Below are 16,095 nucleotides of genomic sequence, written 5' to 3' on the forward strand. Positions count from 1 at the left end.
CCAAATGCAGAGAAATTTTTTTTCTTGTTCCAGGTGTGAGAACAAATCACCCCAAAATTTAATGGCTTAAACCAATATCAATTTTATTATATCTCATGATTCTGTGGGTCAGAAATTTGGGCTGGGGCTGGCTGGGTTATTCTGCTCCTGTGGCGTATACTGAAGTCACAAGTATCTAGTTAATGAATGGGCTGGTCTAAAGAGTCCAAGGTGGCTTCATTCCACATGCCTTGGTAAGTATGGCTGGGAGGCTGAGCACAGCTGAGACTCATCTGGAATGCCTACACAAGCACCTCTCCAGTCTGGCAGTCTTAGAATAGTATGTCTCTTTACACAGTGGCTCAAGGCTTCCAGAGTGTTTCAAGACAGGAAATAGAAGCTGTCATTTTCTCAAGGCCTCAGTTGGAAACTGACACAGTATCATTTCTGCCATAGTCTATTGGTAAAAGAGTCACAGAGCTCACTTAGATTGAAGATGAGGAGACATAAATAGGCTGGTTTCATAGGCATGCAACTGTATAAAGAGCCCCATGTTCAGTTGCACAGGGCTCCAGTTCAAAAGGACCCCACACTTGGTTTAATGCTCTGCTGTTGCCATCTTGAAATTCTTCATAATTTTTTAACAAAGGTCACTACATTTTTATTTAGCACTGGGACCCACAAATTATGTAGTTGTCCTAGTCATAAGCCTCACCTTACAAATGGAGGAGTGCTAAAAAAGTTTATGGCAATCTTTAATCAGCCACAAGCTGCCTGCTGGAGATTTTATTCCTTATTTTATCTCTGTGTTCAAAGTTACCTTTCCTAAATACAGAGTGAAGTATGTGGGTTAAATTCATTATAAAGAAGGAAAACAGAGGATGAGGTTGAAAATTAGACTAAATTACATCATGTTCTAGAATTAAGAAATATATTGAAAACCAACCACACTATTATACTTGAGTATCTGCTAGCACTCTAGATCTGATCATCTTTAGGCTCACTCACTTGGTTTGGTCACTTCAGCACTGAACAGTAGTTATCCAAGATCAGTATAGGTGCTAAATGTATATAGTGTCCTTGATGAGGAAGACAGCCAGTAATCAGTATTATATTATAGGGGGACATCTCCAGGATCTCAACAAACCTAGATTTGTGTTTTGGGGCATCTGCAAAGCTACTTAAAGGTTATTAAGGAAGGCAATAACAACTAGTCCATGTTGTTACTATTTTTTTTTGTTAGTCCATGTTAGTTCTCTTTTTGAGAACTGGAGCTGCATTTGACACCTTTGGATGATCAGTCATTTGTACTACATTATTTACTCAGTAGGAACTCAATAGCAACAAATAGTATAGAAACAATAACAACAACTACCAAAAAACTAAGATTGATATTAATAGACTGTAGATGCAACTGATGGAGAACAAGATCGGATAAACAATAAGTATGTGCTTTGCACATAGTAGGCAATGATTGTTAAACTGAAACTATTGACATGATAAACTCTCAAAACGTAGGATTATCTAGGGAAAGTTAGAGAAAGCAGCAAGACTGTGAAAGAAGTGAGGATTGACAGCACTGAATGAAATTAGAAATCAGCTGGTAAGAGAAGACGATCAGCCTTACTAGGATGGAGGAACTGTCAAAGGTAGAGGAATGTAACAAAACAGAGAAGTAGGGAAAGGAGAGATGCATATCTTCAGGGCACTAAGTTCTGAACTGCAGAATCTGAATTTACTCTACAAGGTGTGGAAAGTTGGTGTAGTTTGTTCAGTGATTTGTTGGAGGGAATGAGTGATGATTATTCTCTCATGCAAGCATAATTTTGGAAGTCTTTAGATGAAGCCCATGACAAAGAAGGTACTAAGATGCATAATTTTTTAAAGGAGTTGGTAAAAAACCTAATGGATGATCCTTAAACCTCTGATCCACATAGAGGGTACAAAAATTGGAAGTTAGAGATCAGAAAGGATTTGAAAAAGTAGAAAGTTCTTAAGGTATCATGATGGTGGAAATGTTTCCCTTAATCTCAGGAGACTACCTTAAGAAATTAACATGTATGCCCTGAATTTTGACAAGCACAAAGGCCTGGTGTCTGATGTCCTCCTGAAGAAAATTTAAAGGGTAAGAGAAAGGATGTCTAGCCACTTTGATGGAGGGAGTGAAAGAGAGGTCGTTTTGGAGTTAGAATTGGTCTGTATTCCCTGAGTTCTTTGGGAGAAAGGTTGTGTTTACTATTGTGTTAGATGTTGTGATGACTGAAGGATTTGACTTCTAGCACCTGGAAGTGCTGTCAGCAGACAAGACAGTTCTCACCTGTCACTACCCACAGATATGACCTTGGCTAAAGAGAACCAATGAGTGGCCCATGTGGGGTTATGTTCCAGCACCCACCCCAATATAGTACAACTCGGCAGGGCCACCCCAGCTTCAAAACTTCCTGTAGTTCAAAAGGTAGCGGGACATCCCCCGTGCGCCATCCACCTGGATCTTGTCCAGCGCTGGTCCCTCCCGGCCCGCCACGCTGCTCACCACTCGCCCCACCCCATCCTGAGGCCCTGCCCCCTTCACCCCGCCCCTCCTGCTGTCCGCCCCGCCCTCTTTGCTTCCCCGCCCACACCACTAGCTCCGCCCCGCCCCTCTCACCCCACTCTCCTTGCTGCCCTGCCCCCTCGATCTTCTTGTTGCCCGCTCCATCCCTCTCACTCCGCCCCGTCCCGCTGCCCCGCCCCTTCCGTCATGCTGCCCCGCCTGGTCCCGCTGCCCCGCCCCATCCCGCCCCTCTAGCTCCGCCCCCTTCCGTCATACTGCCCCGCCCAGACTCCCTGCTCCGCCCCTCTCGTCCCGCCCCTTCCGTCCTGCTGCCCCGTCCCACCCCGCTCGCACTGCCCCGTCCCGCCCCCTCCTGGTACCCAGCGGGCTGGAAGCGGCGGCCGCCGGAGCAATGGGGACAGCGTCGTCGCTTGTAAGCCCCGCGGGCGGGGAGGTGATCGAGGACACCTACGGCGCGGGCGGCGGCGAGGCGTGCGAGATCCCGGTGGAGGTGAAACCCAAGGCGCGGCTGCTGCGCAACTCGTTCCGCCGAGGCGCCGGGGCAGCGGCGGCGGGGGCCGGGCCCGGGTCGCTGCCCCGCGGGGCGGGCGGCGGCGGGCTGCTGGGGGCCAGTTTCAAGTCCACCGGCTCGTCGGTGCCGGAGCTGGAGTACGCGGCGGCGGAGTACGAGCGGCTCAAGAAGGAGTACGAGATCTTCCGGGTCAGCAAGAACCAGGAGTTGTTGTCCATGGGCCGTCGCGAGGCCAAGCTGGACACGGAGAACAAGCGACTGCGGGCCGAACTGCAGGTATCGCCGGCCCGGCGCGCACCGGGGTGGCCGCGACACTGGGGAAACTGAGACCAGGCGGCCTGCCCACAGCCGCTCCGCCGCTTGCCACTCTGAGGACACCTCCAGAGTGATCCTGTTCCTTGTCTATGTTGTCTCCTTTCCAAACCAAGGGTTTTGAAAGTTGGGCGGAAACTACTCCTCATTGTAATTTGAAAGGCTGTACTACTCTCTTTGGGTCTAAAACGACTCCTTAACAACTCCCCTCCCCTTTTCCTATTTCTGGTTCATTCATTCAGACACCGTGAAGCAGCCCAAAAGCATCCTGAAGAGGCAAATGCTAATCTCCAGGGAGCACACACACACACATACACACACATAGACTTTGGTGACATCTGCTGAAGCAACTCAAACCCTTCCTAGGAGTTTTACCCCCTTCCCCAAATTTTACATACCTCCAAGGTGGTGCTCATGTCTCGGTTTCTTTGTGCATTTTCATCGCTCTTGGGTTTTAAATGATCTTGACATAATTTTTTCGGGACGCTTCCTGATTCTCACCACCTTAACTGCTGTACCTGAAAAACCTTCTCTAGACGTAGTCGAATGTCGTTAGTCTATTTGATTAATTTACTCTAAAAGCAATTATTGCATCCCCTCCGTGTAGCGGGTCTATTTTAATTCATTAAAATAGTATTAAAGCAAAACGTTGCTTTTCTATAAGCAAAGTTCAGAGACTTTTTGCCATCCGTTTGGTACCCCTCTGATGGTTGTTGTGTCATTTGTTTACTCTTTACTATGGGAGAGACTTCTAGGCAGTCCAAGATTTCCTGGGCTCATTACACTAGGAGTGGAATAAATATCTCTGACCAATTTTTCTAAAAGAAAGAAGTTTCCTGTCTTCTAGTCTAGTCGTTTTTCTAGTCAGCTTTTTTAAAACCTCGTGGTTAGCTGTTGTGTAAGTAATTAGCTCTGTTAATCTGGGAAGACATAACACATCAGCAGTCTATCTGTTGCATTATCATTTTCCTACTTGTCAGCCTTGCATTTATAAAATGGTCTTGTACATATCAAATATCTGATTTCAGGTGTCCAAGGCACTGCCCAGCAGACACTGCACATTGGAAATTGTGAGATGGCAGGTAGAAAAGGAGGCCAAACTAAGTAGGCCAGAGTGAAGTAAAGTTTGGCAAATGTCACAGTCTCTTATTACTCCTGTCACTAATCCTGATTCCTTATGAAACACATTGGTTCCTTTCTCACATATCTAGGCCTGAAAAACTCCTACATAGTAATTTCATTAAATCAGACATGTGCTGGAGGCCTGCAGTGTATCAGGCACTTTGAAGGGCTCAGGGGATAGTAAAATGAATAAGACATAGTACGAAGGAGCACACTGTCTCCTAGAATTGCTTATCCTTCAAGTTAAACCTCACAAATTGTACTTTTTATTCTCTTAAAAATGTGAAAACTAGGCCGGGCGTGGTGGCTCACGCCTGTAATCCTAGCTCTCTGGGAGGCCGAGGCGGGCGGATTGCTCAAGGTCAGGAGTTCGAAACCAGCCTGAGAAAGAGTGAGACCCCGTCTCTACTATAAATAGAAAGAAATTAATTGGCCAACTAATATATATACAAAAAAAAAAAAAATTAGCCGGGCATGGTGGCGAATGCCTGTAGTCCCAGCTACTTGGGAGGCTGAGGCAGGAGGATTGCTTGAGCCCAGGAGTTTGAGGTTGCTGTGAGCCAGGCTGACGCCACGGCACTCACTCTAGCCTGGGCAACAAAGTGAGACTCTGTCTCAAAAAAAAAAAAAAAAAAAATGTGAAAACTAAAGTGTAGGGCACTGATGCAGTACTTTGAAGAAAAAGTATGAATTTTCAATGAAAGCTTTGATGTCGAAGTATCTATATTTGTTATAGTTCAAGCAGGCTTGTGGGGTTTTTTTCTGTTATGTGTTTGAATAAAATGGCAACATTCAGTTCTTCATAAATGGCAAATAGTAAGTAGACTGTTAAAATTTTAAGATATGTAACATGTGTAAGAATGTAAAACAGAAGCAAGACTATTTCTGTTAGGAAGTAACAAGGTAAATTATTCTAGGCACTTCAAAAAACTTATCAGAAGATACTTCGGGAAAAAGAAAGTGCTTTAGAAGCAAAATACCAAGCGATGGAGAGAGCAGCAACATTTGAACATGACAGAGATAAAGTTAAAAGGCAATTCAAGGTAAATTCCTTACATTTTTATCCTCAAAGTGACATTGAATAAAAACAGTATATTTTTAAAGTTTATGTAGTACTGCTGTAAATAAACAGAAGTAAATCATGTAAGAGTCATAAAATTTAAAAGAACTAGAATAGAGCACTTTTTACATCTTGAGTTGGACACAATAAACTTGAGATAATTTCAAAGAAAAGGCATAAAAGTGAACATTTTAGTGGGGATTTAAAAAATAAAAATAAAAAAGGAAAGTTTCTATGTGAGGGAAAGTATTTGGAAATGTTTGGGGATGTTGTGTGTAGGAGGCCATTACTGGTATTTAGTAAGAAAGAGACAGAGCTACTAAACATCATACAGTGCACGTGACACTTTAACACCACAGACATGCATCCTACAAGAATGGTTTCCAGTTATGAAACAGTAAGGTAAAGAAGGTGCTCGGATAGTCATCCTAGAGAAGAGGAGATCAAGTACTAAGTGAATATTGGTTTTAAAATCAAAAAATTTTTCCTTAAGAGTCAGTGACACAACTTTTTGATTATGAGAAATGTTTCAAAATAAAATTCTTCTTTTTAAAGATTTTTAGAGAAACCAAAGAAAATGAAATTCAGGACTTATTGCGGGCCAAGCGAGAGTTGGAAAGCAAACTTCAGAGACTACAGGCTCAGGGTATCCAGGTGTTTGATCCTGGGGAGTCTGATTCAGATGACAATTGTACAGATGTTACCGGTAAATGTATTTCTTGTTTATAATATTTTTGCACTTTCAGCATAGCTCTAATATACAATCAAGTTTGAATTCTGCTATATTCTTTTTATTTGTCTATATTAGTTAGCTTATTACTTTGCTCTTAACAAATAGAGTTCTCTCCCTCTCCGTCTCCTTCCCTTTCTCTCTTTCTCTCCCTCCCCTTCTCTCTTTCTCTTGCTCTTTCCTTCTCTCTCTCTCTCTCTCTCAGCTGTTAGGGAAAGAGAGAGTTCCCATATACTTCTTCTCCATGAAGTATATGAAATCGAGCTGAGATTCCTTCTAGCTGTTACTCTGCCCTAACCCGTAGCTATTCTCTTTCTGGTCTAAGATATCTGTTCCAGGTCCCACCATCACATCTGCATTTTAAGCCAAGGTAAAAAAAAAAAGAAGGTTTTTTCAGGTTGCACCTTTCCTTTGAGGTGCAACCTGAAAGATCACTTCTGCTCAAATCTCATAGGCCAGAACTGTACCTAGGAAGATTGGAAAGTATAATCAATGACCAGGCAGATGTGTGTCCAGCTAAAAGGCAGGATTCTGTTACTAAAGGAAGAAGGAGAGATGGGCATTGGAGTTAGCAGTCTCGCCAACATTATTTTTCCACATCATGATGTATTCTTTGCAGCTATCATTTAGAATACATGCATTATATTTCATACATTTAGAATACATGCATTATATTTCACTGAGTGGTTTCTAAGGTAGTTTTGTAAACTATTTAAAAAGTTTCTGTTTTGTAATTAAACATATAAAATACATTTTTGTAGAAATAAAGAAAAACCTAAAATGACTAAATTAAACCGTTCACCGTGTTCTAAGAAAATATTGATAAAGTGTGATTGATGCTGGAAAAAAGTTCTCTTTTAAATGAAGTAGAAAAATGCAGTTACTCTCCTATTTATAAGGCATTATAATTATATTCTTATAAACTGATACATTTTGGAGTAAAATATAGTAACTGACCGTGATTTCTTCTTAATTTTCATTTTAGTATCATTGGACTCTGACCAGCATCCTGGGACTTTTATTACTAACTTTTGAAGAAAAAAGGGAGTGATTCTTACTGGCCAAAAGTGACTGAGAAAATGCTTTTATGCCCCAACATTAGTCTTAGTGGTTATTTCAGTATTGAAATGTCTAAATGTACAGCGTTTCAAAACTATGGTAATTGTCTTGGGAAGTTAACAGGAACATCTTAAATTCCTTTATAGGTCTTTCCTCTCCATATTTTGATTTAAACATGAAGAAAGAACACTTGAGGGAATGTGAGAGTCAAAGAGCTACAAATAATAAACTCAGTTTATCTAGAGATTTGGCTCAAATCACACTTTACTTGTAGCTAGTCAAGGATGTCATGTGGATATCCTGGCAAATATAATTTATTAGAAAACCATTAACATGTTCATAAGTAGATATTGATTCAGATGTTAATTTTGTTGCTCTGGGAGGTTAAGAAGGATGTACTCCCTGCTGCAAAGAGCTTGCATGCTAATGAATTAAGAATATTACTAGTGTGCTAATAACAGTCTGCCTTTGAAGTTCTTTCCTTCAGATTTTAATTGATACCTAAGTTGTACAGTTAGAAATCATTTTTATTTTTTTTTTTTTTTGAGACAGAGTCTCGCTTTGTTGTCCAGGCTAGAGTGAGTGCCGTGGCGTCAGCCTAGCTCACAGCAACCTCAAACTCCTGGGCTTGAGTGATCCTTCTGCCTCAGCCTCCCGAGTAGCTGGGACTACAGGCATGCGCCACCATGCCCGGCTAATTTTTTATATATATATCAGTTGGCCAATTAATTTCTTTCTATTTTATAGTAGAGACGGGGTCTCGCTCTTGCTCAGGCTAGTTTTGAACTCCTGACCTTGAGCAATCCGCCCGCCTCGGCCTCCCAAGAGCTAGGATTACAGGCGTGAGCCACAGCGCCCGGCCAGAAATCATTTTTAGAATATTTTTGTGGGATGTTTTTAACTGCCCTTTTATTGTAATTCCTTTGTTTATTCTTATTTCTGTTTATTTTTCTCTTTTTAATCTCTTCTTTGGATTTTAGATGATAACCAGAATTATATTAACCACTATCTTACAACTTCGCCAAAAGTTGGTGGCAAAGTACTTCCAAAATTGTTTGAATGTTTATTGTATTTATAATATTGTAGCATTTTTTAAAATTGAAAATCATGTTCAGTATGTGTGATAAGTTTTTGAATATTCAGTAATTTACTTTTCACAAGATAAAAATCTCTTGCTTCAACAGCTACTGGAACCCAATGTGAATATTGGACTGGTGGGGCCTTGGGAAGTGAGCCTTCCATAGGGAGTATGATCCAGCTTCAGCAGTCCTTCAGGGGCCCTGAGTTTGCCCATAGTTCTATAGATGTGGAAGGACCCTTTGCAAACGTCAACAGAGGTAACGCATGCCATTTACCAATTACTTGCCTAGTGGTAGTGACTATTCATGTTCTATAATCTTGTGCTGGAAGAACTCCCATCAGCAGAGCATGAAATTTATATTCTGGGTGCTTTCCATTGACAAACTGTCATGTACTAGAACAATAACTAACCAGGGATGATGAGGTTGCATTATTCAGATTGGGATCAGACTGTGTTCTGGCCAGCCTTGCCAAAACCAGGTTCTAGTAACTGTGCTTCTGGTGTAAATTCTCAATGTTTTAGTTGAGCAGCAAGAGTCTGATGTGATTAACTGAGAAATAGTAGGTTATAGTCTTTCCCTCAGCTTTGCTGGTGTTGAAGGTAAGATAGAGCAGGCAATAGAGCAAAATACAAAAAGCTCTGTTAGGTATTGTAGTACAGTTGGCCCCCTACGTATCTGTGAGTTCCACATGTGCAGATTCAACCAACCATGGATCAGAAATACTTGGGGAGAAAAACAATAAAAAATAACAATACAACAAAAATAATACAAGTAAAAAATAGAATAACAACTATTTACAGAGCATTTACATTGTATTAGGTATTACAAGTAATCTAGAAAGGGAGGATGTGTGTTGGTCATATGCAAATACTACAACATTTTGTATAAGGCACTTGAGCATCTGTAGATTTTGGTATAGGAGATAGGTTGTCCTGGATATAGAGAGATGACTATGTTATAATATATATAACCTGCTGTCCAAAATAGCTCTAAGATTCTGTCCAGAATTTCAATATCAATATAGACCTAAGAAGTTATAAGTAGTTCTCCTTTTTCTTAAAACTATGAAATTATTTCTCCATTAACAAAATGAAAATGATTTTTTAAATTGTACTTTTTGCACTAGCCACAAATGCCTTAAAATTTTTATTCTCACTAAATATAGGTACTATAAGCCTACTTTTCATTTTATGCCATTCTTGAACTTTCTTTTTCACTTAATATTATTCAAAAATAATAAGAAGGTAAAACTATATCAGCCTGGAAATGTAGGCTCCCCTCAAGTAGAAAACTAATTAAAAAGTTTATGTAAAATAGTTCCATGAGATTTCACTGGAACCACTGGTATCCCAGGGAAGACCCCTGGCGACACTTACTTCTTTCAGTCCCAGGATAGAAATTGAGATTAGAAAATGAATTGCCTTTTAATATGTTATTCTGGAAGATATGTGGGTATTAACATGTGAAATCAGATTCCATTCTATGATGCCTGTTATGTTTTTTCAGACTTTTTTGAAGTCATTGTCTAATGTGTTTTCTAGTAATTTTTTCATGAACTGATGAGAAATTTTATTTTCAGATGACTGGGATATTGCTGTAGCTAGTTTATTACAAGTCACTCCCTTGTTTTCACATTCTCTATGGAGTAACACTGTCAGATGTTACCTCATTTATACAGATGAAACTGAGCCTGAAATGGATCTTTTCCTTAAGGTGAGGATATTTATAAAGTCTGTATTTACCAATTTAAAATACAAGTTAATATTATATTCTATTTATGATACTAGTATATCTAAAGCAAGTAATTTACTATCAACTAGATGATATGTCATAAAAAACAGAAAGCATCTTGGGCTTTTCCTCATGAGAAAATCATGTTTGGTATTATATGCAAAGAAGGAGAGGCAGTGAATTGAGGTTGTTTTTTTTTTAACCTTCTGGAAGTAACTCTTTTTGGATAGGCGCTAAGTCAGAAAAAGAAGGTTCTAACTAGTATAGTTAGTTCTGAATGTCAAATAAAGATGTTAGAACTTTATGTTTTTTGAATACTTCATTGCATATTCTGCACAGTGTTTAAGACCCTTGTTGATTCTCTACATTAGTTACTCTCTGCCAGCTCTATCTTTGAATCAGTTTCAGGTAATAACAAAATGTAATCCTTGTCATCATTTTTAGTTTTTCAAGGCAGCCACCAGAGTGGTTCTAAGGCAGGGGTATAGTTGGCAACTATAGCCTGTTGGCCAAATCTGGACTGTTGCCTCCTTTCGTTTGGCCCAGAGATTGGTTTTCACATTTCAAATGGTTGAAGAAAAATCAAAAGAAGAACAATATTTCATGAAATGTGAAAATTATATGAAATCTAAATTTGGATATCTGTAAATGAAGTTTTATTAGAACACTGTCATGCTTATTTGTTTATGTATTGTCTGTGACTGCACTACAACAGCAATTCAGTGATAGTAAATTGTGATGAAAACCAAATAGACCACAAAGACACCTGCTAAAACAGCCACGTCGTTAAGCTATTAATATTATTATTTTTGTAAAAATATTTGCTATCAGGCCCTTTATAGGAAAAGTTTGCCTACTACTGTTCCAAGTGAATTTTATGTAAATCTGTATGTCACATGCTATACCTGTTATATTAACATCTTCCAGCTTATTGATTAATAAAATTATTTAGCTTTCCTTTGTGATATTACTCAATTTTAGTAAAAAGATAAAACATTTTAAATCCCAATGTTTCCATCTAATAATTGAATATAGGTTATTCCCAAGGACATTTTGAGGGTATTGCTAGTTTCTTCCATAATAAGAGTCATCATTACTTTGTAACCTAATTATAGGCAATAACATTTTTAACTTATATCTGTCTGCTTTAATGTTCTGATATATATCATGGTGGATATTTTTACTATGTAAGTCTATGGCTCTGCATTTTACACTCATTATAAAAATAAATTGTTCATCATAACAACAAAAAAAGACAAATACCAAAGCAAAATAGCTTAATACTTTCTCATGTTTACAGTTATTATAAAATAAGTCATTTTTTGAACCAGAAAATAGCCACATAAAGATACTGTTGTTTTGGTTTTGGAGAGAAACTTGCCTTTTCTCTTTAAGATTTTCTTTAAAATGTGATTGTATTATTTTTAAAATTTTTTATTAAAAATACTCAATATAACCTGTTTTAAAGCATGCTTTTTTAAAGCAGTGTGAATCTCAGTAGATCTTTATTTAAATATAGTTATGCTTTTATATGTTTTATTTTGTTTTTAGGACTATGCACCTAAACTTAAAAGAATGTGTGAGATGATGGGCTATTTTTTCCATGCTGTTTATTTTCCAATAGATGTTGAAAATCAATACCTCACTGTAAGAAAATGGGAAATTGAGAAGAGTTCTTTAGTTATTTTATTCATTCACTTAACTTTACCAAGGTAAGCTGAAAAAAAATTGTAATTTATTATGGGCATTCAGTTGTAAATAGAATTGAGATTGCCAAATGAACCTCAAAGATAAATTCTAATTGCATTCTTGTAATCAAAAACAGTCCATGGGCTGCAGGGTCACACTGTGGGAGGCCGAGGTGGAAGGATCACGTGAGGCTGGGAATTCGAGATCAGCCTGAGCAATATAGTGTGAGACCCTATCTCTACAAAAAAATTTTTAAAAACTAGCTGGATTTGATTGCTCACACCTGTAGTCCCAGCTACTCTGGAGGCTGAGGCTGGAGGATTGCTTGAGCCCAGGAGTTTGAGGTTGTGGTGAGACATGATGACGCCACTATGCTCTGGCCTGGGTAGCAGAATGAGACTCTGTCTCAAAAAGAAAAATGTACTTGAAGTTCAATAAATACTATAACTGTTTCACACTTAAGTAAAATAAAAATTAAAAGTTTTATGCTATTAGACTTGTATAATAGGTCATATGATTAACATCATCCGTGTAAAGATCATTTTAATCAGGGATTGGCAAACTGCAGCCCAAGGGCCAAAACCACCCAGGAGTCTGCTTTTGTAAATACAATTTTATTGGAATGCAGCCCTATTTGTTCGTTTATATATTTTCTACATACAGCTGCTTTCATACTACAACAACAAGGTTGAGTTGTTACAGTAGAAACCGTATGTCCTACAAAGCCTGAAATGTTTACCATCTTGTCTTACAGAAAAAGTTGATGACCCTTGATTTCAATAATCGACATTAACCTTTGTGTTTTCTTACTTTGGATATTCATTAAGAGATATTTGAACTTAAACACTTACATAGGTATTGAATCATAATTTAAATTCTGTAAGGAGCTTATTACTAAGATAAACCCAGTAAAGTGAATAATTTTCTTATAATGTGACTATAATCATGTTAATGAATCTTGCCTGCAAGTAATGATTTTTTTTTACCAATTAGACATATAGATAAAAGACAAAATAGGCTTAATAAGAAGTTAATTTTTCTTTCTAGATTTGTTATCTATATTTAACCTTCCAAAGCATTTTTATTTTTTTATTGTAGAACAACTCTGACTTTAACAATGTACCAAAGTATGTGAGGCCTTCCATTTCACCAGAGTTTCCCTGCCATATAACCCATCATTGATCCTTAAGACTCCTAGTGGCCAGGTGGACAGGGAACTACCTGGTCAATGAGTCTTCATTGAGAATATGTTCAAGAAGTTCTTCAACTTGATTGGCTTCGGTTGAGTTTCATTACCTGTTCTTTCCTTGTTTTTATATTAAGGATATATCTTGCTTTATTACTTAATATTTGGGTAGTATTTTGTCTTGGTAATATGTGCCACTTATGTTATTTTTCTTTAATTCTTATCTTTAATCCTTAAAACCATCTTGCTTTTTCTTTTTGCTTTTTTTTTGAGGCTTAACTGCCTGGTCTTCATTTTGATTTACTTTAACACATGTCTGGGCTGTTGGCTGGCATCTCAGCTGGGATTGTCAGCAGGCACGCCTACATGTGGTTTCTCCATGAGGTCTCTGCTTCCACATTCCCAGGATGGCTGGATTCTGACTGCATCTTAAGAGAATTAAGTGGAAACCATCTTGCTTTTTCTTTCCCTTAAAGAAACATGTATTAATGAAATATTGTATGTTATTTTTACACTTTTAACATTTATTTTATTGATTCTTTGAGACAGGGTCTTGCTCTGTCACCCGGGCTAGAGTGTAGTGGTGTCATCACAGCTCACTGCAACCTCAAACTCGTAGGCTCAACTGAGCCTCCTGCCTCAGCCTCCCAAGTAGTTGGGACTACAGGTGCATACCACACCTGGCTAATTTTTCTATGTTTTGTAGAGACTCGGTCTTGCTCTTGCTCAGGCTGGTCTCAAACTCCTGACCTCAAGTGATCCTCCCACCTCAGCCTCCCAAAGTGCTGGGATTACAGGCATTAGCCACCCCGACTGGCACTTTTATTTTAATAACATTTATTTCTATCTTCCAGTTTTAAACCCTTCTTAATATTTTGCCTCCTACTTCTGTCATATTTTATTACCTTTGCTTGGCAGATTTCAGTTTATCTCCTTTAAGTAAAATTTTGTATATTTTATGTTTTAAAAAATTATATTCTTTGTAAAGAATAAGAATTTCTTAAATTTAATTTTTTAGCCTCTATTTTGCTTAAATTTTTATTATTTCATTTGCTTACTTTATTTAATTTAATTTGTCTCTCTCATGGCTGTCAAGAAGTGTGGCAATAGTGATGGGCTTCACACCACAGACAAGGGCTGTTGAAGCCTTTATATTTCTCAGATTGCTCCTTCACCTCTCCTGATGGCTCTCCCATCCTTCCCAAAAGATGAATCTAGAAAAATCTCCCCTGAACAACTTGAGAAATCTATTGGGAAACACTTTGCTGATCAATAATTATTCCCTATGTGCAGATGGTACCCACAGAGTTACTTGAGGATGCTGTTCACTAGCTTCTCACATCATTCAGTCCTCATATAAGAAATTTTGTAGTTAAAAATTCCTAGTCTTTGGAATATGAAATGATTGAATTTGGAACAAGCTATGCCAACAACATGCTTAATTGTAGGAGAGGAAGGCAGGCAGGACAAGGTCTTGCTTGGTGAAGCACACGGGCGCCATGCCTCTCAGCTGTCATCACCAGAGAGGACACGGTAGAGGGAAATGGTCAGGTTCCTGGCACTGTTTGTCCAACTGTTCTTATTTACTGTCTTTAATTTGACCCATCCCCCTTCATGGCAGAATCACAGGAGAAATTTCTTACAGTGAGGAATGGCAACTGAAATACGGGGAGTCCAGGAGAGGCTGGGTGAGTAGAAAGATTCCAGATAAAGGTTTCAAGATGGGGTATTCTTTCCCCTTTACTGTCTCTCCTTCATTATGCCAGGACCCTTGCTGGGCAGTAGAGGCTCTTTGGAGTGCTTGAAAGAAGGGAAGGTGCTTCTCCTTTTGGCTGGTAGGCTCTGGTCCTGGCAGTGCTGAGGAATGACTCTGACTGGTTTTCATCTGGGCATCATCAGTTTTTCTCAGGGGAGAGGAGTTCTCTCTTGGGAAGACTTCAGTGCCTAAAGGGTAATTCTGTCCCTTTCAGGAGTTCATAGGCCCTATTCTTGGTTTCATTCATCATTTTTTAACCAGATCACCTATACAGTTTCCTTATAGAATTTAGTTAAGTGAGAGCTCTTGTTAGTTCTATGATTGAACTTTCTTCATTACATGTCAGCCTCACAAAGCACAGCTCCTCTAGAAGCTCCTCCTCTACATTTTTGTCTACTCAGGCCACTTTCTGACTGCATCCCAAAGTGAAAATTATCACAGCAATTACTAACTCATAACCAATTTATTTCATCTGCACCATCTACTTCCCTCCCGCCAAATTATTTGAGCCAAATCCCAGAGATCATATCATTTCATCTGATGCCCTGTGTTTCAATTTTGTAGGGAATGGTTTTGAAATATGAACATGTGCCTGAACAGAATGCCCGCTCTTTGGTGGTCAAATGGGCCACAGACTTTTCTCCCAAAGCAATAACAAATGAACCATTAAAATTCCAGCGTCCTCAAGAATGATTTTAGCACAGAAAATTTCTATGGCTTGAATAGATTGGATTGGCACAGAAATATACAATAGGATATTACTTTCTTTTGTTTTATATTTAGGGCTAGTATTGTAATTTAACTGGCCAATTCTGAATCAGGTAATAGCTCCCCCCTATGCACATACACTCCCAATTTGCCTCTCTAGACAATTTTTATTTCAAGAAAGGGAATTTGTTGCAATGTCCCTTATGGTGTAGAAAACCTTAGTAGATTATTAGTTCTAGGATCTTTTTTTTTTTTTTTTTTTTTGAGACAGAGTCTCACTTTTGTTGCCCAGGCTAGAGTGAGTGCCCTGGCATCAGCCTAGCTCACAGCAACCTCAAACTCCTGGGCTCAAGCGATCCTCCTGCCTCAGCCTCCCAAGTAGCTGGGACTACAGGCATGTGCCACCATGCCCGGCTAATTTTTTGTATATATATTTTTAGTTGCTCAATTAATTTCTTTCTATTTTTAGTAGAGACGGGGTCTCGCTCAGGATGGTTTCGAACTCCCAACCTCGAGCAATCCGCCCGCCTCGGCCTCCCAGAGTGTTAGGATTACAGGCGTGAGCCACCGCTCCCGGCCGTGGATCTTTTTTTTTTTTTGTAAAAAGTATAATTAT

General features: G+C 39.1%; 1 protein-coding gene across 1 annotated transcript in view; it reads left to right on the forward strand.

The window, feature by feature from the left end:
- Positions 1–2,849: 2,849 nt before the first annotated feature.
- NPHP3 (nephrocystin 3) overlaps positions 2,850–16,095 on the forward strand; it is a 43,386-nt gene continuing 30,140 nt past the window's right edge. The window contains exons 1-6 of the mRNA XM_012766864.3: positions 2,850–3,320; positions 5,396–5,521; positions 6,094–6,244; positions 8,512–8,664; positions 9,989–10,122; positions 11,692–11,852. Coding sequence (XP_012622318.1) covers positions 2,925–3,320; positions 5,396–5,521; positions 6,094–6,244; positions 8,512–8,664; positions 9,989–10,122; positions 11,692–11,852 — 1,121 coding nt within the window. The 5' untranslated portion in view covers positions 2,850–2,924. The remainder of the gene's footprint in view (positions 3,321–5,395; positions 5,522–6,093; positions 6,245–8,511; positions 8,665–9,988; positions 10,123–11,691; positions 11,853–16,095) is intronic.

The sequence above is a fragment of the Microcebus murinus genome, chromosome 1, assembly GCF_040939455.1.
Source record: "Microcebus murinus isolate Inina chromosome 1, M.murinus_Inina_mat1.0, whole genome shotgun sequence".
Lineage (NCBI taxonomy): Eukaryota > Metazoa > Chordata > Mammalia > Primates > Cheirogaleidae > Microcebus > Microcebus murinus.